The following is a 25892-nucleotide window of genomic DNA, read 5'->3' on the forward strand; positions in this document are numbered from 1 at the left end:
CATAAAGTGAGTTCAAAATCTTAAAAGTGGATTTTTTTCAAATCAGTTTATTTAAGACATCACAATGATCAGAATTAAGAGAATAAAAATTACAATATATAAAGTATTAAAACCAGTCAACAAATTTTGTTTTCAAATTAAAAAAAAATAAAACCCCAAACTATAAAAAGTAAGTGAAATCACTTTTAGAAATTGAAATTGTACAATACAATAAATATTTCGTTTACATTTGATCTGCGTAATACATATACAACATATGATACAGAGAACTAAACATTTTTATAATATAATTTAGAATGTGACTCTTAAGAAAAATGATACATCTCGAGCTCTTGTCCATGATTGGCACACAGAAATACTCTGACAAAAAAATTAAATTGAAAAAAAAAGTTTATATTTCAATGGAAATGAAATATAGGTAAATGTTTTCGTTTGATTAGGGCAATTAAGTATTAAATATAATAATGTGGGAATGTACTGGCAGTGATGATGATGCAAAAGTATTAAACTTGCATATTAGGGAAATATAAGTACATGATGAAAAACACACAGAACTCGTTTCTTTCCAGTAGTGTTATAGGGCTTACGACACTATTGGTTTATTTCAGCACCAGTTTTAAAAAAAAGAAAATAGAGTGATGAAAGATTTAGATGAAGCACCTTAGAGGAAAGTAAGAAAAAGGAGACAAGTTCAACAGAAATCGAAACTGAAACCACCCAAAAGTCCTTTACTGACACTGCAATAGAGTCTCTGCCAAAAGGTTTATTTGTTTTTAAGGATCTTACGGCACGTGCGATACAAATAATTTCATCGCCATAAATGGGATAGTAAAAAAGTTAACGATTTACAATTAAAAGCATACCAGAAAAGGAAGACAGGTAAAGGGAATGGTTCAAATAGGAAACATGTCAGACACACACACAGGTCCCCAATTAGAGGAACACACTCAAATGTTTACAAATCATACTATTCAAAACTAGAAATATAACAGCACATAACAGAGATGATTTACAAGGAACAAAATATCATCTTCAAAAACCATAACTAAACATTTGACTGTTTCTTTCCCAGCCAAGTATTCCATCACAGCAAGGAAAAAAACAAGTTATCTCATTCCAAGACAAAAACAGAATGCAAGTTGGAAACAGATATAGGGGGATAGAAGACACAGTAAGTGCCTCCCCGTCCACTTTGGGAGGACAAAAGGCCCCATCCACTCCGCCAAAAGGTTTGTTTGTTTTTAAGGGTTTTACAGCGCTTTAAGGTCATATCAGCGCCAGTCAAATGGGAGCACACTATCAAAGTTATATTTGTTATTGTTATTAAGGGTTTTACGGCACTTGCAACACATTTAGGTTATATCAGCGCCGGTAAAAAGGAAGAAAATGGGATAGTAGTAAAACGTTCTAGAATTACAATTGAAGCATCCAAGAGAAAGTAAGACATAGGGGAACTGGGAACAAATAGGGATCAGATGTAGATTCCAAGAGCATATCACCAATGTACTTAGTTTGAGATCACCTATAAGTCTCATCCGGACACAAGAACAAAATCCAACAAAGAGGAACACACTCAAATGCTTACATTATACATTTTAAAAAAAACAAATATACTAATACATAACAGAGAGATGATTTACAAGGAAAAAAATATCATCTCCCAAAACAATAACTATGCATTTGACTGTTTCCCTCCCAGCCAGGACTCCGACCAGGGCCAGGAAAAAAACTAAGTAATCTCATTCCAAGACAAAGACAGAAAGCATGTTGGAAAACAGATATAAGGGGATAGAAGACACAGTGTGTACCTCCCTGCCCGCTATGGGAGGTCAGGATCCCCACCCAGACACTATCAAAGTACTTATACAGTGCGTAACAGAGAGATGATTTACAAGGAAAAAAAATATCATCTCCCAAAACTAACTATACATTTGACTTTTTCCCTCCCAGCAGGGTATCCGGCCAGGGCCTGGACAAAAAACAAGAAATCATTCCAAGACAAAGACAAAAAGCATGTTGGAAAACAGATATAGGGGATAGATGATACAGAAAGTGCCTCCCTGCCCACTATGGGAGGTCAAGAACCCCACACAGTCCGCCAAAAGGGATACATACTTAAAAAACGTTTAAAAGAAACAATGACAAATATACAACAGATGATTTACAATTAAATATAATACACTGGAGCTCAGATACGAGGATAGTGGGACTAGAAAAAAAAAACATGTTGTAGACGAGTCTCGGTATATACATGCATACTGTATTTGAAGGGAGGCAATATTGAAGTAAATAGAAAATGCTAGTAACACATTTCAGTAAATTGTGACTGTCACTGTCACTTCCTCCCCTTTGTGTGTGTGTGTGTGTGTGTGTGTGTGTGTGCATGTGTGTGACCAAGAAACCATCAGTCAGTATGCAGTTTGACCTCTTGTTTCAGTCTAGAAATTTAGTCTTTGCCAAACTATCGTATCGGACCATATCGTTTAAGTGCTAATAGGTTCTAAAATGCTCTAAATGCTCTGTGTAACTTTTCTGCATAGATACAATTTATCAATTATATAAACCGTACAGCAATCAATGTTAATTAATTAAAGTTGGTTCCACCAAACACATTTGTGAGCAATTCCTCAATCAATTTAATCAATAGTGCTCTTTACAACTACAACGTACAGTGCAGGCAGTCCTCGTTTTTCACAGATTCCTTATACTAATCTTAATATCTGAAATTTACAAATATCACTTTTTCTTTGTACAAATTTCATGTAATCCTCGTTTTCATGGGTTCCTTGGTTTTTTCCAAGTAAGGACAAGGAATATGTGTGGCACTGTTTAGTTATGGTGTATTATTTTCTAATATTTGTTTGTGCATAAAAATTGGAAGTTTTGGAATTTTTTTAACTCCTTGATAATTCTCAAAAGGAAGTAGTTTGGAAAATACTGAACAATCATTTTTATTTAACCAAATTCCACATAATCAATATTGATTGCGTAAGTATCAATATGGAAATGAAAACAAAATCGGTTAAGCCAATAAAACAATTTTTTTTAAAATCTTTAATTATAAGTCTTTTGTTTGTTTGTTTGTTTTTAAGGGTTTTACAGCGCTTGAAACAAATTAAGGTTATATCAGCGCCAGTAAAAAGGAAGAACATGGGATAGTAAAAAGTTTTAGAATTACAATTAAAGCATCCAAGATTAGGCAGACAAAGGGGAATTGGTTCAAATAGGGAACAGCTGTAAATTCCAAGAGCACACTATCAGTGTACTTAGTTTGAGATCACCTAAAAGTCTCATCCAGACCCAAACACAGGTCCCTACTAAGAGGAATACACTCAAATGTTTACAAATCATATATTTTTTGTTTGTTTGTTGCTTTAGGTCTCTTCCAACACAATTGAGGTTATATGAGAGACCGCTGAAACAAAAAAACAAGCAATCTAACAAAAATAGTACAAATGTAAATCAAAATCATAACCTAAAGATATCATAAGCTAAATTATAAATAACCAAGAACAAACAGGCAGAAGATTTACAGAAAAAAAAAATATCCCCTGTCAAAAATACAATCACAAACCAAAGAAGCAGGATAGGCTAGTAAAGAGAAGAAGAAACGACATCACTATCGGATCATATATAATACATAAACAAAACATAATACAGTGCATAACAGAGAGATGATTTACAAGGAAAAAAATATCATCTCACAAATCTATACATTTGACTGTTTCCCTCTAGCAAGGGGATCCGGCCAGGGCCAGGACAAAACCAAGTAATCTCATTCCAAGACAAAGACAGCAAGTTGGAAAACAGATATAGGGGGATAGAAGACACAGAAGTACCTCCCTGTCCACTATGGGAAGTCAGGAACCCCATCCAGAATTTAAAGTCTTTGGTATTCAATAAATTAATTATGTACTGAAAATAAATAAATCACATTACTTCATTTTAAAAAGGTATAATCACCATAAAGAAACTCTAACTATACATTTGACTGTTTTCCTCCAAGGCAGGGTATCAAGCCAGGTCCAGGAAAAAACCAAGTAATCTCATTCCAAGACAAAGACAGAAAGCATGTTGGAAAACAGATATAGGGGGATACAAGACACAGTAAGTGCCTCCCTGCCCACTATGGAAGGTCAGGAACCCCACCCAGATATGGTTACAGTCATTAATACTGATTTTATCAAATACTTATTACAAATCGTTTTGGGTTTTTTAAAAGTATGAACACAAGTTTTCCAAATTCTTGTCAGCAATATTGATCGATGCCTTTTAAAGTGACATTGATATTTGAAAATAGAGACAATAAGGCGCCATCTCAATGATGATTGCACTGATAAGGCGTTTGAGTTGAGAAATAAACTATCCTCCGACCTCCCTCTACGCCTGCAATTTGTCATCAAGATGGTTTAATTATTTCCCCAAGTATAAAGGTTCTCTTGTGCAATGACAACAGATTGTTTTTACAAATAATATTAAATAATAATAATAAATAATAATAATATTATACATTTCTATAACACTTTCCACATAAAAGTGGGTTGATGCCTTGCCTCTGTGGATTTGAAGAGTATTCTAAGCCTTATTGTAGAACTGCAACAAAACTTAAAATACTTCATTTGGTCAAAACACATAAGAGGCAAAGTTACCCCATTTGACGGTAAGTGTATAGACATAATGAAAAAAAAAAAAAATCAAATTTCTATGTAGCGCAAGATCACTTAACGTGCTCAAAGTGCTTGACTAGGGGTTCCTAGCCAACAGCAACACTTAAAACATAGGACAGAACATGATGCCTGTTAGGCTATAATACAATTTTTCTTCGGACAAAGACAATGCTGTTAATGGCCAGGTACTCATTTTATTCCGGGGTACGGTGAGAGAATGTAAATAGAGAACCTTTTCCTAGGACTGAACTATGCACCGATCAAAGCGGAACTTGAATGCAGGATTGTCTGATCTGAAGGCGAGTGTCATACCATTAGACCACATAGCTGCACATAAAGCTTATTTGCATTCATAAGCACTAAAAATAAAATAAGACAAGAGGGAGATCAAACAGATTTCAGATGAAGAACCCAAGAGTAAAAAAAAAGACTGTGTGTCCACCCACAGGCAGAGGATCCCTGTCACACAGATACACTAAAATGGCAACAATAAGCATAACACAGTGAGCCTTGGACACAAGGTCAACTGGACTGAGGTAATTTTCTCATTATGTCAGTTGTATTTTTGAATGCAGGTTGTCGTTACTGATGCTAATGCTAATTGTATTAAACAGTACAAAATCAAAATATGGAAGTTTTCAGTATATTGATGAATATAAATTCCCACTGGTTCTGAGATCACCTAATGTGAATCCCAATGTAACTAATTATTGCCAATAATTAAACACTATATGGACGATTTTCTAGCCGTCACCCTATCAACGAAAGACTACAGGCAGGGCCTATGTATAACTAAATGCTCTAATTCCGGACCAAAGACATAAACCCTAAGACAAAACATTTAATTCAGGGTAATAAAAGGGTGTGCGAAGGTTGATAGAGACCCTTCCTAAACCCACTTTTTTTTTCACTTTTAACACAATAAGGTAATACTGTTGTGGATATATAGTATGTTAATTACTAGAGATGTTACAATCCAGAAAACAATCCTCATTTGTTGATATTGATTACAATGTCCATGAATTTGGAAGAATACTTCTCTTAAACAACATAAAAATTTGCAAATTAATTTTTAAAAGTGTTTATAACTTAAAATAGCATCCTTGCCCCAATCCGTTTATTTGTCATGATAAAAACAAAGTACAATATCATTAACGATTATAATCTTGCTTTGGCTGCAATAGTTGCTTGGTTTATCACATCTTGCATTCTATCAAGACTCTTCCCCAATGCCTTTGCAAATCCTTGACTACTCGTCATTTTGTCAGCATTCCATGTAGAGATAAAAAATGTCAACCTGAAAAAAATTAATAAAATTTTAATTCCAGTTAAAACCTTTAAAAAACGGATTCATTTAAAAGTTGAAATTACATCACTTACATTGCACATATGATGGCCTTAGTTCATGGATAAGCTGCGAACACTAACGTTCTATTAATCAAAAATCTGAATACTATTTTCACAAATCAAAGCTAAGGCAAGCAGCATATTGTTGTAAGAATGACAGTTATATCTATCACATTAAATTGTTGATATGAGGCTAGATTGATACTGGTTTTCATCAATCAGTTTGTTTTCATGTTTCCTCATCAGATCGTTTGAATCAAAATTCTAGAAAGTTAATATCATCATATGCTATGCACCAAACGAACAATGCTGCAGAAAATAACAAAGAAAGATTCTACAACCATCTCCAGACAACTGTTGACAAAGTGCCCAAACGAGTCATGCTGTTTCTTATGGGTGACATAAATGCCAAAGTTGGCAGTATGAACAATGGGAGGGAGAAAGAAATGGTCCTTCAACAAGCTAGAAATATGAGGAATGCTCTTCCCACATAAAGACTGCCACAAAGTTACATGGGTATCCCCCACCCATCTGACAGAAAACCAGATAGACCATGTAGGTATCAGACAACACTGAAAAAATTCTTCACAGGATGTGAGAGCAAAACGAGGAGCTGATGTTGGATCTGACCATCATTTAGTAACCGCTGAACTTACATTGAGATTCACATCAAGAAAAACAGAAAGAAATACAAGAATGAAGTTTGACATCAGAATGTTTCAATCAGAAGAGACAAGAGAAACCTTTATAATATTCTTACAAAACATTATTATATAGCATTCTTCAGACAGACGATTATATGATATCTGAAAATGTTGAGAACTCATGGATAATTTTTTTAATGTTCTTGTTAGTTCATGTAAAGGTGTTCTTGAAAAGCCATCAGTTAATAAAAACCATGGATAAAAGAAGAAGCTCGGGAAAAAGTAGGGGAACAAAAAACAAGGAAACGCAATTATCCAAGCAAGGAATCAAAAGCAAGTAGCGAAGGTGGAATATAATAATATTGCCAAAGAAGTCAAAAATTACTGAGAGCTCATAAAAGTTCACATAAAATAAATGAAATTGCTGAACAGGTGGATGAAGCAGCTCAAAAAGGAGACCTAAAATCACTGTACACAACAAGACTGCTTAATGGCAAAAGCAACTTCCCAAACAAGCCTATTAGAGACAAGTCAGGTAAACTTAACTTCTACTGAAAGCAAATTTGAAAGATGGAAAGAGCACTTCCAAGAAATCTTAAATAGAGCCACACCTCAAAACTTTCCCAACAAAAATCAAGGAAACATGCTTGACATATTAGCACAGGAGATATTACCAAAATGAAAACAAGAAGAGAAATAAAGCAACTTAAATGTGGAAGAGATAAAATACCACCTGAGGCCTAAAAGAACTGAAATTGTCAACCAACTACATAAAATATCAAAGCCAGAATATGGAAAGCCTTTTGCCGCCTTGTCGCCTAATTGGAAAGCAACAGCTATCTCTACTAATGCAACTAAACTTAGAATATTTGGGTTGCAATATGAAACCTGTTCATCTGTATGGATCGGAAACCTACTTACTCACAAAATTTAGATCTTCATATACAGATGCCTCCACACAATTTTGAAAATCAGATGGCAAGATCATATTTCAAACACAGAATCATGGAAATGTCAAACCAAGAACCCATCAGTACCCAAATGAGGAAGAAATGGAAATGGGTCAGTCACATCTGAGAAGACCAGGGAACAAAATCACCCACCAGTCCCTCAATAGGAACCTCCAAGGGGCACGAAAGGTTGGGCGTCTGAAACAGTGGAGGCACTTACTGAAGATAGCAGGCCTCACCTGGTTGTCTACTAAGGACAGAAGCAGATGGTGGACACTCGTAGAGGCCCTGTATTCCACAAGGAGCAAAGAGAGTTATGTCAAAGTAGGTCAAGTCAGAAAAATAGCAAAAGTTTCCTTGAAAAAATGTTTAAAAGGCATGTTGTCATTGTATGGCAAAACAGACACAAAAGGACTGAAGAGACAGCTAGAATTTACCCCTGCCTTAAATTTAAATGCGGCTACAAACAAATCGCCCCTAAATGTTGTGCTACAGGCAGTTATAAACATACATATTGTAATAGAGCTTATATTAAAAACAAAACAAGACATCTATGTGATTTGTAATGTATAAAGAAGAATATGACTCGTTTCCTTTCATTTTAAAGTTTTGCTTATGCTTGTAACATCATAAAAAAAAAAGAAATTGATCCAAGAGCAAAAGTTTCTTCTATGACCCACCTAGACACTAGTTGCTTAAACTATTACATAAAAAGTAATGATATATACATCTGGTCACGCCCTTTTTTCCTTTCAGTAAAAAAATCCCCAACAGGGCCTCAGCAAAACCAGATAGTTTCATTCCAAGATAAGGAAAGAAAGCATTTTTAGCAATTGAAAGCAACCATTGGAAGTATTTAATAATATATGACTATGAACACTGAATGTACATCAGTCAAGTCTATGGGAAACTCTCTTTCATTCAGCACATGACAAAGTATATTTTCAAAATAGAAGCAAAACGAATCACAAATAACATCAGGGCTTGTAATTTATTCACAAAAATAAGAAGACAGATATAATGCAAATAACTTACATGTTTTCATTTATGCGATAGAAGCAACCATAACAGTTTTCACACATAGGGAGCACACCGCCTACAATTGTTGAATACCCAATCGTGCTTGTAGACAGTAGGAAATTTCCACCACCTCCACTGTTAAAAAATGGTGAAGTTATAATTTCATTGATTTTTCACATCATTTTCATATATAATTAAGTTTATATTGGTATTGATATTCTCATTTTTATAGCCCCATCATAATAATTACTTCCTTCTTTTCTAGTTTCACTTCAAAATTATAAATAAGTTGCCACATAGATGATGATAAAAATAAAAATGCAAATTGAATGTTTGATTTTCCTAATAATAAATAATAAACAAACAAATTTTTAAAAAATTATAACTGCAATAGCGTAAAAACTAAACGAAACCATTATAAGAAATGAATGCTACACACACAAGATACCCTGAGTGCAATAAATTGTCTTACCTCTTTACGAAAGATGGATCCTGGAACAACATGGGCACTGGCATATTCTCTTCTTTGGCAATTAAGTACAAACCCATCAGGTGGCGATCACAGGCTGAAACAAAGATTAAATAACAGAAATCAGTTCCCACTATTCTTGTTCACACACATACAGTTTGTTATTTACTTGGTATTTTATAGACTCTGTCTCGGTAGGTAGTTTTTTGGATTGTCTTTAAAATAGTTTTCTTTCTTTCATGAATTAGAAGAAAAAAAATTAAAACACTTGATACTTTTTGTAAGATATCATTGACCTCAAAAGGGATAACGGGTACTGAAACATTCAAAATACTCTCATGAAGATGTGAGGTAAAATGTTCTATTACTTACAAGGAAGATGCAAAGAACAAAAAAATTAACTACCTTTCAAATCAGAAGCATCAGCCATCTTTGCATTATGCTTAGTGACAGCTTTAACAAACAAGTCGTACCTCCTGGTGTTCTGTAGGAAATGGGTGTAAAATTTTGTGAGCGGATAGAATAAAAACATTCCCAGCTTAAGGTAAGGATTTACAATATTTCAGAAGCCCCTGTTTTGACTGAGAGTCTGAGAGAATTGATGTTAAGATCCTTGATATCACATTTGTCTTCCAATTATGCAGGGTGCTTGCAACCATTCGGATTTATATTTGGCAATGACGAGATCATTACACATTCATGAGTAAATATTCAAAGAGCTGAAATTTCTCACTTTGTTTTGTTTGTTTCTAAGGTATTATGGCGCTTGCAACACATTAAGATTATATCAGGAAGGAAATGGGAATTGAAAGTAAGACAAATACGAATGGCTTAAAAAGGGAACAAATGTAGATTCCAAAAGCACAACAATCAGTGTACTTAGTCTGATTTTTTTTGTTTGTTGCTTTAGGTCTCTTCCAACACAATTGAGGTTATATGAGAGACCGCTGAAACAAAAAAACAAGCAATCTAACAAAAATAGTACAAATGTCAATCAAAAGCATAACCTAAAGATATCATAAGCTAAATTATAAATAACCAAGAACAAACAGGCAGAGGATTTACAGGAAAAAAAATATCCCCTGTCAAAAATACAATCACAAACCAAAGAAGCGGGATAGGCTAGTAAAGAGAAGAAGAAACGACATCACTATCGGATCGTACACCCATGCGAACATCATAGGTATATGATTCAAGGGTGATGCTCCCATCCAACCACCCGCTACTTAGTCTGAGACCACCTAAAAGTTTCATCCAGACACAAGCACAGGATCCCACCAAGATGAGTATATCCAAATATTTACAGAATATATCAAAAACAGAATACATAACAGAGAGATCTTTTACAAGGAAAAAATATCATCTCCCAAAATTAATACTTGACATTGACTGTTTACCCCTCAGCTGAAGACCAGGACAAAACCATGAAATCTCATTCCAAGACAAAGACAAATCAATTCAGAGAACAGATATAACGGGATACAAGATATGTAACCTCCTGCCCACCATGGGAGGACAAAGGATCCCACCCACAATATCTCATTTTCTGAACCATGAAAACAAACACTAACAGTTGCTTGTTGTTTCCTGCAAGTACTTGCTACCAATAAAGGAAGCTTGAAAAATGTTTGACATAATGTGTGAACCAAACAATTACAGTGCAGTACACATTCCTCGTCCTGTTATTCCTCGTTTTTACAGAGTCCGGCGAGGACAAGGAATATATGCTACATCAATTCAAATGGTGGCAACCAATTGCAACTCCAAAAACGGTGATAAACCAGCTCAATTAGCTTTGTAGCTCTAATAGATTATTATTTTAAAAAGTAATTTATATAAAAGAAAAAAAGTAATTGGATAAAACTTTATTTGATAAAATTCAAGGAGACTGTGCCATAAAAATAAGAGCCATACAGTATGAGCCTTGATTTCAGGATATGAGAGTATTAAATTTAAATACGTTTTAAAAATACAAACAAAACGAGCAACTTACTGAACATGATTTGTCTCCCATACTTTGACACCACTCCTTGGCCTCCATAGTACACGATCTAAGAGTTTCAGTTCTCCCATGATAAAACTGCTTGATTGGTGCCGTTTCATAAGCAGGTGCCATTCTTTTGTAAATAAAGTATAGATATGATTTTTTTAAAAGATCAAATTCATAAAATTGTCAGGATTAAGTCCTAAAAAAATAACAAATAACTTAGACTGTAAAACAAGTGATATTGCAAAAACTATCAATATATGAAAATTATACAAATCTCATTCCAAAAATGCTTGTCCTGGTGAGGAGAGAGAATTATGAATTTATATTCATTCTGGCTATGCTATTATAAAAACTTATCTATGCATCTAGCCTTACATTAAAGCAACTTATGAAAAACTTTTTAATGCAGACTGATTTTTTTTAGAGCAGTGGTGAAGACTCGAATGCATATTGGTTAGAAAGTATAAAAACAAGGATTTGGGCAAAATGGGCATCTAATTAGGTGAATAGAGCCTTAACTTATATGTGCTTTATCACAAATCAAAAATAAAAATTAAACATATCACAGTTATCAACGGTTTTACATTGAGTGCATTCCAAAAATTGTATCTCGCAAGCAGGCCACCTGAAATCAAATGTCTATTTCAGACAGTACAAGTCACCTGGTGAGAAATCTTTTTCCAATAACACTCTTATAATAGCCATCAATGGACTTTACTTACAGACCCGACCCAAGGCATTTTTGCAATTTTTGTTATACTATCATTCACTGTCATGTGACATTATTAAATGGATGGGTTGAATTTGAGCAAAGCCGTCTTATAATATCCATGATGATCTAAGTCATCTCTTCTTTGATAGACATGCATGACAGACGTAAATATCACTTTGATTGGGCATTAAGGCTAAGCCTCTCGTTTAAGCTGGTAATTAGAGTTATATCATGTGAAATAGAAGTGTTAGGCGAGATGGGCATTAAGCCTGCAGGATCATTTGGGTGATTAAAACTCCACTCAATACCAATACCTACATCTTTCTCAATTGTCATTTGACTCACCTCCCATGCATAGTGTTGTATGCTAAATGGATAGCCAATTGACAGTAAGCATCGGGGTGAAGTTTCATTTGTTTGCAGTAAGATTTTCCATAGCCTCTGTATTTGAATACTTCACAATGCGCACACCTTTGCTGTGAATATTATATCAATAAAACTAAAGAATTAAAAAACTTGAGCTTTTATATCATGCAATATCCACAAAACATGCTCAAAGCACTTTACAAGGGGTGCTAGACAACAGCAACATGTAAGACAAGACATGATGCCTGTTAGGCGATATTACATTATTTTTTTCAGACAGAAACAACCCTGTTAACAGTCAGGTACTCATTTTACATGGTGAGAGAATATGAGTAAAGAGCCTTTTCCAAGGACTCAACTATGTGCCACTCAGAGTGGGACTCAAACCCAGGACCTTCCGATCCAAAGGTGAGTTTCATACCACTAGACCACATAGTTGCACAATATAGTGAATGAGGGGACAGAAAAGAACAAAGTATTGTTGACTTGTGAAGGTGACATTTTTCAATCTATAGTTTATTTTCAATGATAAAATATTTCGAATAAATAAATATAAATTAAATTAAATTAAAATTAATAAAATTCCCTTCATTCATCCCAAAGGGGAAATTTGTCTCTAGGGTTTATTGCGAGGGAAGACTGGAATAACCCAGGCGTCAGCCACAGTGTAGCGCTGCAAATTGAGCTAGGGCGAGGTGACTTGCTCAAGGCCACACAGTGCAACGACAGTTGATCAAACTCAGTACCTTTCAGGTATGAACCAAAGACCATACCGCTGAGCCACGCTGTCATGGTAACTGATATTAGGTTTCAAATTTTAAATTGGAGTTATTCAATTGATTCTAGTACTGAATATAAATTTCTAATGCAGTTCCAAATAAACAGATTAATTTATAGATGAGGCCTCATGTCCAATTTATTGGTGTTTTTAAAAAATTATTACTTTGATTATAGTTTTACCATTAAATAGATGATAGGCAAAAAATTTAGATCTAAAGTTAAAGATAAGAAGATTAGTTAAATGAGACTTCAGAAAGAGAAACCAAGAGCAACCTGTCATGGTCTCAAGTGAGTAAAGAGCTACTCGACTATGTATAAAGATATATGTAGAATGAGGCCCCAGAATTTACTAGTTACTATAAATGAAAAAACAATTAACGATTTGTTTACAATGAAATAAAAATAATGATGAAATTTAATTAAAAGAGATAAACAGTGATCGTGGCAGTTACAAATAGAGATATGAATATTTTACGTAACTTATGATAATTTGTCAGGTTCGTAAGTTTACGTTTCCAGGCAGTTGATGGGCTTGGATGATCTATTCCTCTGATAACAGGATCGGACTCGTAAAATTCCACTTCCAGGCAATTGGTAAGAGGTTATTGTTTAGTCCTTTGACAGCGGGCTTGGGTTTGATCCTTGAAGATTATACAATCAAAGTTAAAAGCTCCGGCGTCTTAATGGTGTAGATATAATATCTACAAAGTCCCAAAAGATAAAAATCTTACAATATATATATAGGAATAGAGTGACTGGCCGGCCGGCATAGATTGTGGAGAGAAAGTGAGTGTCGAATGTTAGACCTATCAGCTTTTATAATAAATGGCTACATGACAGAATGTAGAATGAAAAGTATTCACTAATTAGAAATTAATTCGAGGGAAGGCTATAAAAGGAAAGACGATCTAATATTAGAAGGTAAAGTTTATCTAAGCCTACCGAAATATAACTGGAGTGAGATGAATTCAGTTCTTAATAAAATAAAATTTAATAAGATAATTGTGAACAACCTTTACTGTGACACCCCCCACCCACGTTTAAAATATATTCTTTAACCATTATGGGAAAGATAGATTTTACAAACGGAAGTAAATTTACTATCATGATACTCTAACATTAATCCATTGTTATGATTTGTGCTACCATTAAATTATTTATTAACTAGACATGGAAATGTTTATATTAACGTAGGTATATGAATGGGTGACAATAACAATGAAAGATTGTGATTACAAATCATTGTGATGAACAACATGATGGCAATGTGATTACAAATCATTGTGATAAACAATATGATGGCAATGTGATTACAAATCATTGTGATAAACAATAATGATGGCAATGAAGCATGATTTAAGTCGATGATATGAAGGTAATTTACTAAATGAAATGAATGAAAATGTAAATGAAATATTGACATTTCAATTATTAATCATAAATGAGTGAAAATTCATAACAATAATAGATAAAGAGAAGATTTCCCAAATCATGAATGGGTATGGTATATATATCCAAACAATACTCAATGTTACATTAAGTTGGGTCATCATGTTTACAAATAAAATTATCGAATTTGTGTGTTCTGATTTGGCATAATTTGCGAGGTAACTAACAGTATGCATGGGAGGTTAAGTTATACCCTTCTCACGTGATTACACTAATCGAGAAAGTAGGTCGGCGTGAATATTTTCACAGCCTGGTATGTGAGAGATACTGAAAGTGTAATTTTGCAAAAATAGACTCCACCTTAGTACTCTACTATTATTCATTTTGTTATTTCTTATGTACGTGAGTGGTTTATGGTCCGTTTCGACCACAAACTCTTTTAGCAGTAGATATCTGCTGAATGTCTTTAAAGCAAAGACGATGGCCAGGCCTTCACGCTCTATTACAGAGTATCGTGATTCTCTGTCCAATAATTTTCTGCTTGCATATAAGCAAGGCATTAGAGTTCCCTCATGCTCCTGTAATAGTACACCTGCGATGCCCTTATCAGACGCGTCAGTTCTTACAACAAATTCTTTTGATATGTCGGGTAATTTAAGAATTGGTTCTGAACAGAGTAATGCCTTTAATTGGTTAAAGCTATTCTGACACGCTTCTGTCCAAACAATTTTGTTCGGTGACCCATTCTTTGTCAGATTTGTTAGCGGTGTCGCGATGTGCGCGAAGTTGTAAATGTATTTCCTGTAAAAATTTAGGAGCCCAAGTACTTTGCGTACTTCTTTTTTTGTCTTAGGTGGTTGCAATTGTGCGATTTTTGTTTGTTTTTCTGTCTCGGGTGTCTGTGTCCCATGACCAACGGTATGACCTAGAAAATCAATTTCGTAAATGCAATGCTTGTTTTTGACGGTTTTGTTGTTAAAGAATTACGTTTTAATGCTTCAAGCACTAATTCTAAGGTTGTCATGTGATCAGTCCATGAGTTTGAGAAAATACATGCGTCGTCGAAGTATGAGAGTGTAGACGGGATGTCTTTTAATAACATACGCATCATTCTTTGGAATGTCGATGCGGCTGTCGATAATCCAAATGGCATATAGTTAAATTCTAACAATCCTAATGGTGATTGAAATGCTGTGTATTTCTTACATGATTCTTTCAGTGGAATCTGCCAGTAACCTCTAGAAAGATCACATTTTGTCATGTATTTTGCTTGAGATAAGGCAGCAAATAAATTCTCTTGATTTGGTATTGGTTCTGCATCAAACACTGTTGCTTCATTTAATTTGCGAAAGTCGATACATAGCCTTATCGATCCGTCTTTTTTTTTCACTACTACTATTGGTGATGAGTATGGGCTTGAAGAATATCTAACTATTCCTGTATCTAGCATATCCTTAACTTCCTTTTCAACTTGTTCTCGTGCGTGAAATGGAATAGGATAGTTTTTCACGTTGATAGGGGTAGATGTGGTTAACTTTATGTCGTGTTCCACTAATGTTGTATGTCCGGGTGCGTCTGTAAAGACTGACTGGTACTTTTCTAATAATGACCTGATTTCTCGTTTCTGACATTCGTTTAGTTGAGGATTGATTGTGACGTCATTAATTGTACTATTTTTAGAGTTACCGTGTTGTGGGGTGTGTTGTAGTTCGACATCATCGCTGTGAGTTTCGATGATTAATCCTACATTTGCAGCTTCAACATGGTTAAATATTGGTTGTGATAATCTGTCTCTATCGAAATATTTTTTTAGCATGTTTGCATGGAATGTCTTTGTTGTGTTGTTAATTTGAATCTCGTAATTAACACCAGATCGTACTGCTAATACATTGAATGGTCCTTTCCATGTAGCTAAAAGTTTACTCGAGTCATCGGGTAAGAGTATTAGTACTTTGTCACCAATCTCAAATTTTCTTGACTTGCTTTTTCTATCGGAGTATTCCTTGTATTTCTCTGCTTTTTTAGTGACGGATTCCTGTGCTAGCTTACATGTATCCTCTATTCTGTCTTTCAGGTTTCTTACATATTCGTAAGCAAACATAATTTCGTTATTGTCCTCCTCATTTCCTTTACAAATATCGGCTACTACATTGATCGGGCCGCGAGGTGATCGTCCATACATCAACTCAAATGGGGAGTAGCCTGTAGATTCTTGGGGTATTTCTCTATATGCAAATAGGATTGCTGGTAAGTATCTGTCCCAATCATCTGGTTTTTCTGCTGACACTTTTCTTAACATATATTAATCTGGTGTGTTCTGCGCCGACAGGCTGCATTTACTCCTGCTCTGTAAAATTGTTCTTTTTGTGTTGTTTATAATGTGACTTCAGTTCTATAAATTAGTGTACAGTTATGTGATATGTTGCTGCATTGATTGAAAATATTTCTACGAAATTTTGGACTTGATTTTGGAAGTTATAATAATATAAATTCTTTTTCATTGTGGATAACATCGTGTTAGCTATTTAAACGTATCTAGATTTATTGTGATAACCAAACTTGCACACCCCCCACCTCCCCCAACCACCTCATCATACGAGTATCCATAACAATGACGCCGCGTGATATCATTCAAACTGACAGCAACTCACCAACCCTCGCCTAGAAAAACCACATCCACTACACGGATCGCTATTTCTCCAACACCCTATGAATACAAACTGTTTTATAAAATACACCAAAGCTCAGTTACTGTGCATTGATACAATATCGCACCATAAGACTATTTCTAATGCACTAATCACACACATTTCAAAGCTAGGTATCAGAAACCCAAAATGTGCTTGTGATAATTTTGTGAAGAAATACAAGAGGGGAACCAGGGGAGGTAAGAAGAAGAAGAAATCCCATTCACCAAGTCAACCACTCCCGTCGTCACTACCATCACCAACGCTATCCACACCATGTATCGACACACACACCACCACCACCACCACTACCATCCACACCATCACCGCCAACAGTACCAACAGGACCAACTCAACAAGCCGCCCTCTTACCACTATTCCCTCACCTATGTCGCTACCATCATCATCATCACCATCACCACCACTAACCGAAATCACTAAAAAAGAACTCAGCCCGTCTTATAACATTCCTGTTTACTCAAACGCACGTAGACATACAGCGAAATTTAAAAAAGCGTCAAAAAGACCGCGCAATCTTTTAACCATCATCAACAACAGGCCACCCCTCTGTCTCGTCCACATAAACGCAAGATCCATAAAAAACAAATGTCACGAGATCCATGACCTAATTATAGATCGTCATATTGATATATTGTGCATTACGGAAACCTGGCTTCAGGATAAACAGGATGACCACTACATTACCACCGCCTGTCCCAATACGCATACCTGGAAATCGCTACCACGACCTGGGAGAAAAGGGGGTGGTATTGCCTTTATTTATAGTCTTGCTATCACCAACACCACTTTCACTCCTCTTACAAGAGAAAACTACGAATCTGCATGCCTTTCCTTCCAATCCGACTCTGCCACTTTCTCCATCATTACTATCTATCGACCGCCGAATACATCCAATACTAAGTTTGTAGCTGAATTTCAAAATGATATCTTAGACTTCAACCTTAAAAGTTCACCATATATTTTTATTGGAGATTTCAACATACATTTTAATTCCACTTCTCCGACAGTCTCCAAAATCAAGAAAATCCTACACGACAACGATTTACACCAGCACATCACCGAGACAACACACCAGGCCGGCAACATCATTGATTGGGTCATCTCCCCTGTGTCAAGTAATAGAATAAGAAAGACCGAAGTTGTTGACCTAGCGATATCCGATCACAAAGTTTTATTTGTGGATATCGCATTAAAGAAAGTTGATCTCCCGAAACGAAACATAACAACAAGGAATTATAGACAAATTGATATCAGTGGTTTACAAGATAGCATTCGTGACGTCATAAATGAGGTTAAAAATATAAACGACTTCAACAAAGTATTGCGATCTATTATTGACCGTGAGGCACCGCCACAACGTCGGGTCGTATCGAATCGACCACACTCGCGATGGTTCAATTCCGAGATAAAGGAATTAAAGAGAAAAAAGAGACAGGCTGAAAGGAAATGGCGAAAGAGTGGTCTAACGGTATTTAAGGATATCTACAAAGCAGCTAAGTCGGCTCTTTATAACGCCATCACATGCGCAAAAAAGGCCCACTACAACGAAAAATTTCAAAGCATTACATCTTGCAAAGAACTGTTTTTCACCGTAAACGACCTTCTTGGCAGTAAGAAATCCACACCCCTTCCAGCGTCTAGAAATAACACCGAACTAGCTCAAAATTTTGCCAACTATTTCCACGGCAAGATAAAATCCATTAGGGAAAACTTAGACAATACATCATCATCATCGTCACCGAGCTTTGGACCATTCCATGGAACGCCACTACATGTTTTCGATCCAGCCACTGAGGATGAAGTGAAGTCAGCCATTTTAGATAGCCCATCAAAATATTGTGACTTAGTAGACCCCATCCCAACTAGTATTCTTAAGGCTTGTATTGAAGAACTGTTACCAACAATAACTGAACTTATAAATAATTCGTTGGTCTCAGGTAGTGTCCCCGACTCGTTTAAACGTGCCATTGTTAAACCACTATTAAAGAAGTCCGATCTAAATGTAAACGAACTGAAAAATTACAGACCTGTCTCCAACCTTCCATATCTATCCAAAGTGCTTGAACGCATTGTGTTAAAAAGACTTTTGTATCATATCCATCTAAATAATTTAAGTGAAAATTTCCAATCTGCCTATAAATCACATCATAGCACTGAAACTGCCCTTTTAAAAGTATGCACTGATATTCTTAAAAGTATTGACAAAAATCATGTCTGTTTATTGACTATGTTGGACCTTTCGGCTGCATTTGACACCATTGATCACGAGATACTTATTAAACGATTAGAAATTACTTTTGGAATAAGAGACACTGCGCTTAGTTGGTTTAAATCATACCTAACATCAAGATCTCAGTCGGTTCTGATCGATGGCGCAGTATCAGAAACATTTCCTCTAAATTACGGCGTTCCGCAGGGGTCTGTCCTTGGTCCTGTTATTTTTACTCTTTATACTCAACCTCTTTCGGATATTTTTGTTAAAAATAAATTAATGTATCATTTCTATGCTGATGACACTCAGATCTATGTAAGCGATATCCCTAGTAATATCCCATCATTGATTACCCGTGTTGAAGACTGTATTAGAGATGTTAAATGCTGGATGGAAATTAACAAGTTAAAGCTGAATAATGAAAAGACAGAGGTGATGGTGTGTGGTAGAAAAAGTGTTTTGAAAGATGATTTTCTGAAGTTTACTCTAAATATAAATGGGTGCACAATTAACCTCTCAACGTGTGTGAAAAACCTCGGGGTAATGCTAGATCAACATATGACTATGCAGGCACAGTTTGATTCTCTATGTAGAAGTTTGACAATAGGATTAAAAAGAATTGCTTCAGTTAGACCTTTCCTAACAAGAGAAGTAACATGCAAACTAATAACATCTTTCATACTATCTAAAATAGATTACTGTAATTCGTTAATCTCGAATGTAAGCAACGATAAAATATCACGCCTTCAAAGTATCCAGAATGCGGCTGCTAAATTGATTTTAAGAAAGAAGATAACATCCTACTCGTTGCCACTTTTGTATGAGCTGCATTGGTTACCAGTTAAAGTGAGAATCGAATTTAAACTAGCAGTATTGTGCTATAAGTGCCTTAATGATCAAGCACCATTGTATATTACTGAATTTTTAGAAACGTATAAGCCAACGAGGAGTCTACGTTCTGCACTAGATTCTACAAAATTAATTGTTACAAATAAATATAAATATAAATTTTACGGCGGCAGATCGTTCAGTCACGTCGGACCTTCCATCTGGAACTCTCTTCCTAAAAGAATAAGAGAAGCGCAGTCCTTATCAATATTTAAATCAAAGTTAAAACACCATCTCTTTGTTAAAACACATCTTGATTAATGCATCTTTGTAATTTGACCCCAATATGAATGTTAATTTAGTTTATGTTATTATATCATTATTTTATATTATTTCCGTATTTGACATAGCATGTGGATGTATTATAACATATCTTGTATTAATGACTTTATGTTTAGTTATTACATTGTTGTATAATGATAATATTATGTTGATGTAGTTTGTATAATGTTTCATTTGTATAATAATGTCACTGTATTATTGTTTCGCGCATTGAGCATCACCCAGTGATGAAAATGCGCGTTATAAATGTCATGTATTATTATTATTATATTCTTTAGAGTGCCATTAAATCTTTCACAAAGACCATTTGCTTGGGGGTGGTAGGGAGTTGTGAATGAGTGTTGGATTCCCATGAGTTTCATGGTTTCATGCATCATATGTGATGTGAATTGGGGTCCATTGTCCGACAGTATCTCATTTGGTATGCCTATTCTAGTAAAAATTGTCATCAATGCTTCAGCTATGTGATCCGATGTAGTTGATTTCAATGCTATCGCTTCTGGCCACCTGGTTGCGTAATCGACTAGTGTTAAAATGTGTGTATGGTTTCTATCTGATTTTGTTAAAGGGCCTATAATGTCAATTGCAACTTTTTGAAAAACTTTTTCAATAACTGGGGTTGTCTCTAATGGCAATCTCGGTATTCTGCCTTTTGCGACTCTTCTTTGGCATGTGTCACAAGATTTCACATATTCTCGGACGTCTTTAGTAATTCCAGGCCATGTGAAATTCTCGGATATTCTCTTCAATGTGGAAGAGCTCCCAAGATGTCCAGAAGTTATTGAATCGTGCGCTATTCCAAGGATTTTGTTTCTGTAAATACTCGGCGTGACCAGTTGTTTAGCTATTTTGTTTCTTTTCCTATGTAACCTGAACAGAATATCTTTTTCAATGATGTATTCAACTTTTGATTTCGTCCCTTTGTTTGCGATATTGAAATATGATGTTAAAGTCGGGTCCTTTTTCTGTTCTTCAATGAACGTGTTCCTGTCAAATTGTTGTGGTTCAAGAGAAATAGTCATTGGCTTCTCTGTTGTCTTAGTCATCTTTCTTGTTTCTGCTAGACAAGCTGTTTCTTGGGTTAATGACCATTCTTTTACATCTTTTGGGTTGTCTTTAAGACCTTTTATATTGCCAACAATAACATCAGCGACGGGGTTGGGAAGTATACAGCATTCCACTATTCCTGTATAGTATGGGGTTTCTATGTACACGTTAGCTGTTTCAAAGGTTTCGACTGTGCCACTGAATGTGATGCATTGTACCGTTTTTCCAGTTTTGTCTTCGTCATTGATCAAAGATGCTTTTATTCCTACTGTACTGCATCCTGTGTCTCTCAATATTTTGCAATCAGTTCCATTAGCTTTGCCTTCACAAAAAAATAGCGATCCTGATTTGTGAGTTTGTGTTAAAAGTGACATACCTTTCACGCAATACACATTTATATTTTCTCCTGACATTATTCGTGTCTGATTGTTTACACTTGTTTGGAGTGATGCATTTGCAGTTTCTTTTGGATATCCCACGATTTTGTAACATTTGTCTGCTGTGTGGCCTTTCATTCCACAATATTGACATTTAATTATAGGTTTGTTGGTTTTCTTATACTCAGTATTATTGTCAGTGCTATTTCTTGTTTTGTTTTGATAGGATCGGCTATGGTCTCTATTGAACTGTTTGTTCCATGGTTTGTTACTATGATCATCCTGTTTCACTTGCGTGTTCCGAGTGATTGATCGGCTCGTTCTATTTGAGTACTGAACTTTAGGTGTACCTGGACTCTGAGCAGCGGCAGCGTAGTATGGTTCCTTCAATGTTCTGCTAAGGGGTGTCAATGGATATGCGCTGTTAAAGTTTTCTGCGTAGATTTTTAATTTGTCCAAGTTTTCTGGCTTTCTCTCTTTAAAGAATGCGACTAAATCTGGGTTGCAAGCTTGATAGATTCGATTCTTCAGCGTGAGATAGTAAAGGCCTGCAAAGTCGTCTTGTTTTACGTTTGCCAACTCAAGCCACCGATTTAGAAATTGGGTAATTCGGTTCACGAATGTATTAAAGTCTTCTCCACTTTCCGGTTTTGCAGTGTGAAACCTTTCCTGGTAACCATCTTCCGTTAATCTAAATCTTTTTAGTAGAGCGTCTTTAATTTTACCATAGTCATCTGCATCTTCAGTTGTTAAGGTATAGAAAACTTTTAGCGGTTCTCCGGATAAGCAGTTAATCAAGGCTGTGGCCCATTTGCTTTCTGGCCAACGATAACCTTTAGCCTGAACTTCGAATCGGTGTAAGAAGGATTCTAGACAGTCTGAGCGTTCATCGTATGTTGGCATGCGTGGAAGTTTCACGAAAAATTCATCACTATTATTATGTTTTCTTTCATGACCGGTTTTTGTTTTTTCAATTTCCAGCATCATTTGGGTCCTTTTGGTTTCTTCTTCTGCTAAAGCTATTTGTCTTTTTAGTTCCCGTTCTTGGACTCTTTCTTCTCGTTCTTCTCTACGTATTCTTTCTTCATGTTCTTTTTCTTCTTTTACTTTCTCTTCGCACCATGAAAATATTCTTTCCTGGGGTATTTCTAAGTCCTTTGCGAGACTTAAGTATCTTTTATATGCTTCCATGTTGCAATAAATTAGTTACGATATTTTATATATATTATATTGACAGGATACTGTTACTGACTGTTTTATTTATTTACACTTACTGGAATGAACTGTTCTATTTTTAGAAATCTCTCTCTCTTATTTCAACTTATTATGTATGTTGAATTTGATGCCTTTTATCGTTATATCTTATAAAGCAATGTGTCAATACAATGCGGAGTTATGACTTGAGTCCATAACAATGTGTCAATCGCGTGTACTCTAAACTATGTTACTACGAAAAATGTATCACCAATGTGTGTGACTCGTCGTTAGTTTGTGTACAATTATTCGCAATGACGCTAATATACTAGAGTGTGATAACAATAATAGGATGCCAAAATAATCCCAAGTTATCTATCACTAAATATAACACGACGGCTAGTAGACTCCTTTTATTATTATTTAGTTTTTAAAGACTCACTTTTCAGAACATAATATATAAGTGGTTTTCGGTAACAGTAATATGCCAAAAATGCATTTAAAACAAATCACTATGCAAAACAAATCACGATGTCTATAGTTACTATGTGATGCCCAACTCATGTAAAAGAGAATAATGAAGGATATATTTACCAACTCAGTTCGTGGCTGGGACCTCTCTCTTGTTCAATGGTTGTTCAACAATTGTAATTAGGCATTGAAGAGTGTTTAACAGTGATGTCTGAAATACAAAACAATAAAATATCGTAAGATTTACAATAGTTACAAAATGTGTTCACAACACTGAGTGATTGGATGATAGGTGAATGAATCGTTATGGAATGTAAACAGATTGAAAACAATTCATGAATGAGGCAAACAACAAAATGAAATGAGTGATATAATAACAAAGTGGACAAGGAATGAATGAATGAATGAAAAACTGAGTGAATAGATGAATGAATGAATGGATAATGTATGAATGAAAGAATGAAGGGAGGAATAAATGTATGAATGATTGGATAAATGAGTGAATAAACGAATGAATGGATGAATGAATGAATGAATGAATAAATGAATGAACAATGAATGAATGAATAATTTATAAATGAATAAATGAATGAAGGAATGAATCAATAAAATGCTATTCAATTTGAATGAAAGAATGAATGGATAAATTGCTATTCCATTTAAATGAAGAAATGAAAAAGAAAAAAAAAATAATCCTGTAAATAGGGAGTTCAATTAAAATATGATCAAGTGGGGCAATTAAGAGTTTTACAATTTAAACTTTAAAGTTAGATGAAATAGATATATGTAACTAAATAAATTCAATTCTTTATATGTGTCCCCTCCAAAATGTCATGGTCTCAAGTGAGTAAAGAGCTACTCGACTATGTATAAAGATATATGTAGAATGAGGCCCCAGAATTTACTAGTTACTATAAATGAAAAAACAATTAACGATTTGTTTACAATGAAATAAAAATAATGATGAAATTTAATTAAAAGAGATAAACAGTGATCGTGGCAGTTACAAATAGAGATATGAATATTTTACGTAACTTATGATAATTTGTCAGGTTCGTAAGTTTACGTTTCCAGGCAGTTGATGGGCTTGGATGATCTATTCCTCTGATAACAGGATCGGACTCGTAAAATTCCACTTCCAGGCAATTGGTAAGAGGTTATTGTTTAGTCCTTTGACAGCGGGCTTGGGTTTGATCCTTGAAGATTATACAATCAAAGTTAAAAGCTCCGGCGTCTTAATGGTGTAGATATAATATCTACAAAGTCCCAAAAGATAAAAATCTTACAATATATATATAGGAATAGAGTGACTGGCCGTCCGGCATAGATTGTGGAGTGTCGAATGTTAGACCTATCAGCTTTTATAATAAATGGCTACGTGACAGAATGTAGAATGAAAAGTATTCACTAATTAGAAATTAATTCGAGGGAAGGCTATAAAAGGAAAGACGATCTAATATTAGAAGGTAAAGTTTATCTAAGCCTACCGAAATATAACTGGAGTGAGATGAATTCAGTTCTTAATAAAATAAAATTTAATAAGATAATTGTGAACAACCTTTACTGTGACACAACCCATCCCTGTGCCTAGTATGAAACCACCAAAAAAAGTACTACCCAGACAGGATTCCTGCCAAAAATTATTGTTTCTTTTGCTTTTTATTTTTAGGGGTTTTACATATCTTGCAATACATTGTTCATTTTTGAGCCAATAAAAAGGAAGATGACAGGATAAACAAAAAATTTAGACCTACTTGTCTTGTGCCAAAGAAAAATGTAGGACAAAAGGTGATAAGTTCAACAGAAATTGTGTGGCTATGTGGACTAGTGGTATGACACTCGCCTTCGAATCAGAAGGTCCTGGGTTCGAGCCCCGCTCTGGGCAGCGCATAGTTGAGTCTTTGGAAAAGGCTCTTTACTCACACTCTCTCACCATACTCAGGTGTGAAATGATTTCCTGGTCGTTAACAGCTTTACTCTCTGTCCAAAAAATTGTAATATCGCCTAACAGGCATCATGTGTTGTCCTACATGTTAAGTGTTGTTGTTGGTTAAGGGCCCCCTGTAAAGTGCTTTGAGCATGTTCAGAGTGCATTTTAAAAAATCTCAAGAAATTGAAAGTAGACCCAAGGGCCATTAATCGTAGTAATTAGTCTGAACCCAGTTTGAAGTCCCATTGTGACACATCCATAGATTTCACTCAAATGTTTACATAATATGTATTAAGCCAATAAAGGTAATCCTTCACAATAACATAAATACATCTGACTGTCTCCTTCTCAGCAAATGACTCCAGACAGGACCTAGATGAAACCAAATGGTCTCAATTGGGAACAAGGGCACAAAGCCATGAGAAAAAGACAAATGATTTTAGAAGATA

The 25892-nt window shown here is 35.1% G+C and overlaps 1 protein-coding gene across 7 annotated transcripts in view; it reads right to left on the reverse strand.

Moving 5' to 3' along the window:
- Window positions 1-4496: 4496 nt before the first annotated feature.
- LOC144965993 (peroxisomal carnitine O-octanoyltransferase-like) overlaps window positions 4497-25892 on the reverse strand; it is a 47554-nt gene continuing 26158 nt past the window's right edge. For 6 of the 7 annotated variants that reach the window (XM_078901965.1, XM_078901963.1, XM_078901966.1 and 3 more), the window contains 6 exons: window positions 12145-12275; window positions 11091-11214; window positions 9503-9581; window positions 9101-9194; window positions 8644-8763; window positions 5567-5964 (listed from right to left, as the gene is read on the reverse strand). In XM_078901965.1, coding sequence (XP_078758091.1) covers window positions 5826-5964; window positions 8644-8763; window positions 9101-9194; window positions 9503-9581; window positions 11091-11214; window positions 12145-12275 — 687 coding nt within the window. In that variant the 3' untranslated portion in view covers window positions 5567-5825. Of the gene's footprint in view, window positions 5965-8643; window positions 8764-9100; window positions 9195-9502; window positions 9582-11090; window positions 11215-12144; window positions 12276-25892 lie in introns of all 7 variants that reach the window. The other variant, XM_078901964.1, reaches the window with a different exon arrangement.

The sequence above is a fragment of the Berghia stephanieae genome, chromosome 2, assembly GCF_034508935.2.
Source record: "Berghia stephanieae isolate SIO BIC M18660-M18661 chromosome 2, UCSD_Bste_1.3, whole genome shotgun sequence".
NCBI lineage: Eukaryota > Metazoa > Mollusca > Gastropoda > Nudibranchia > Aeolidiidae > Berghia > Berghia stephanieae.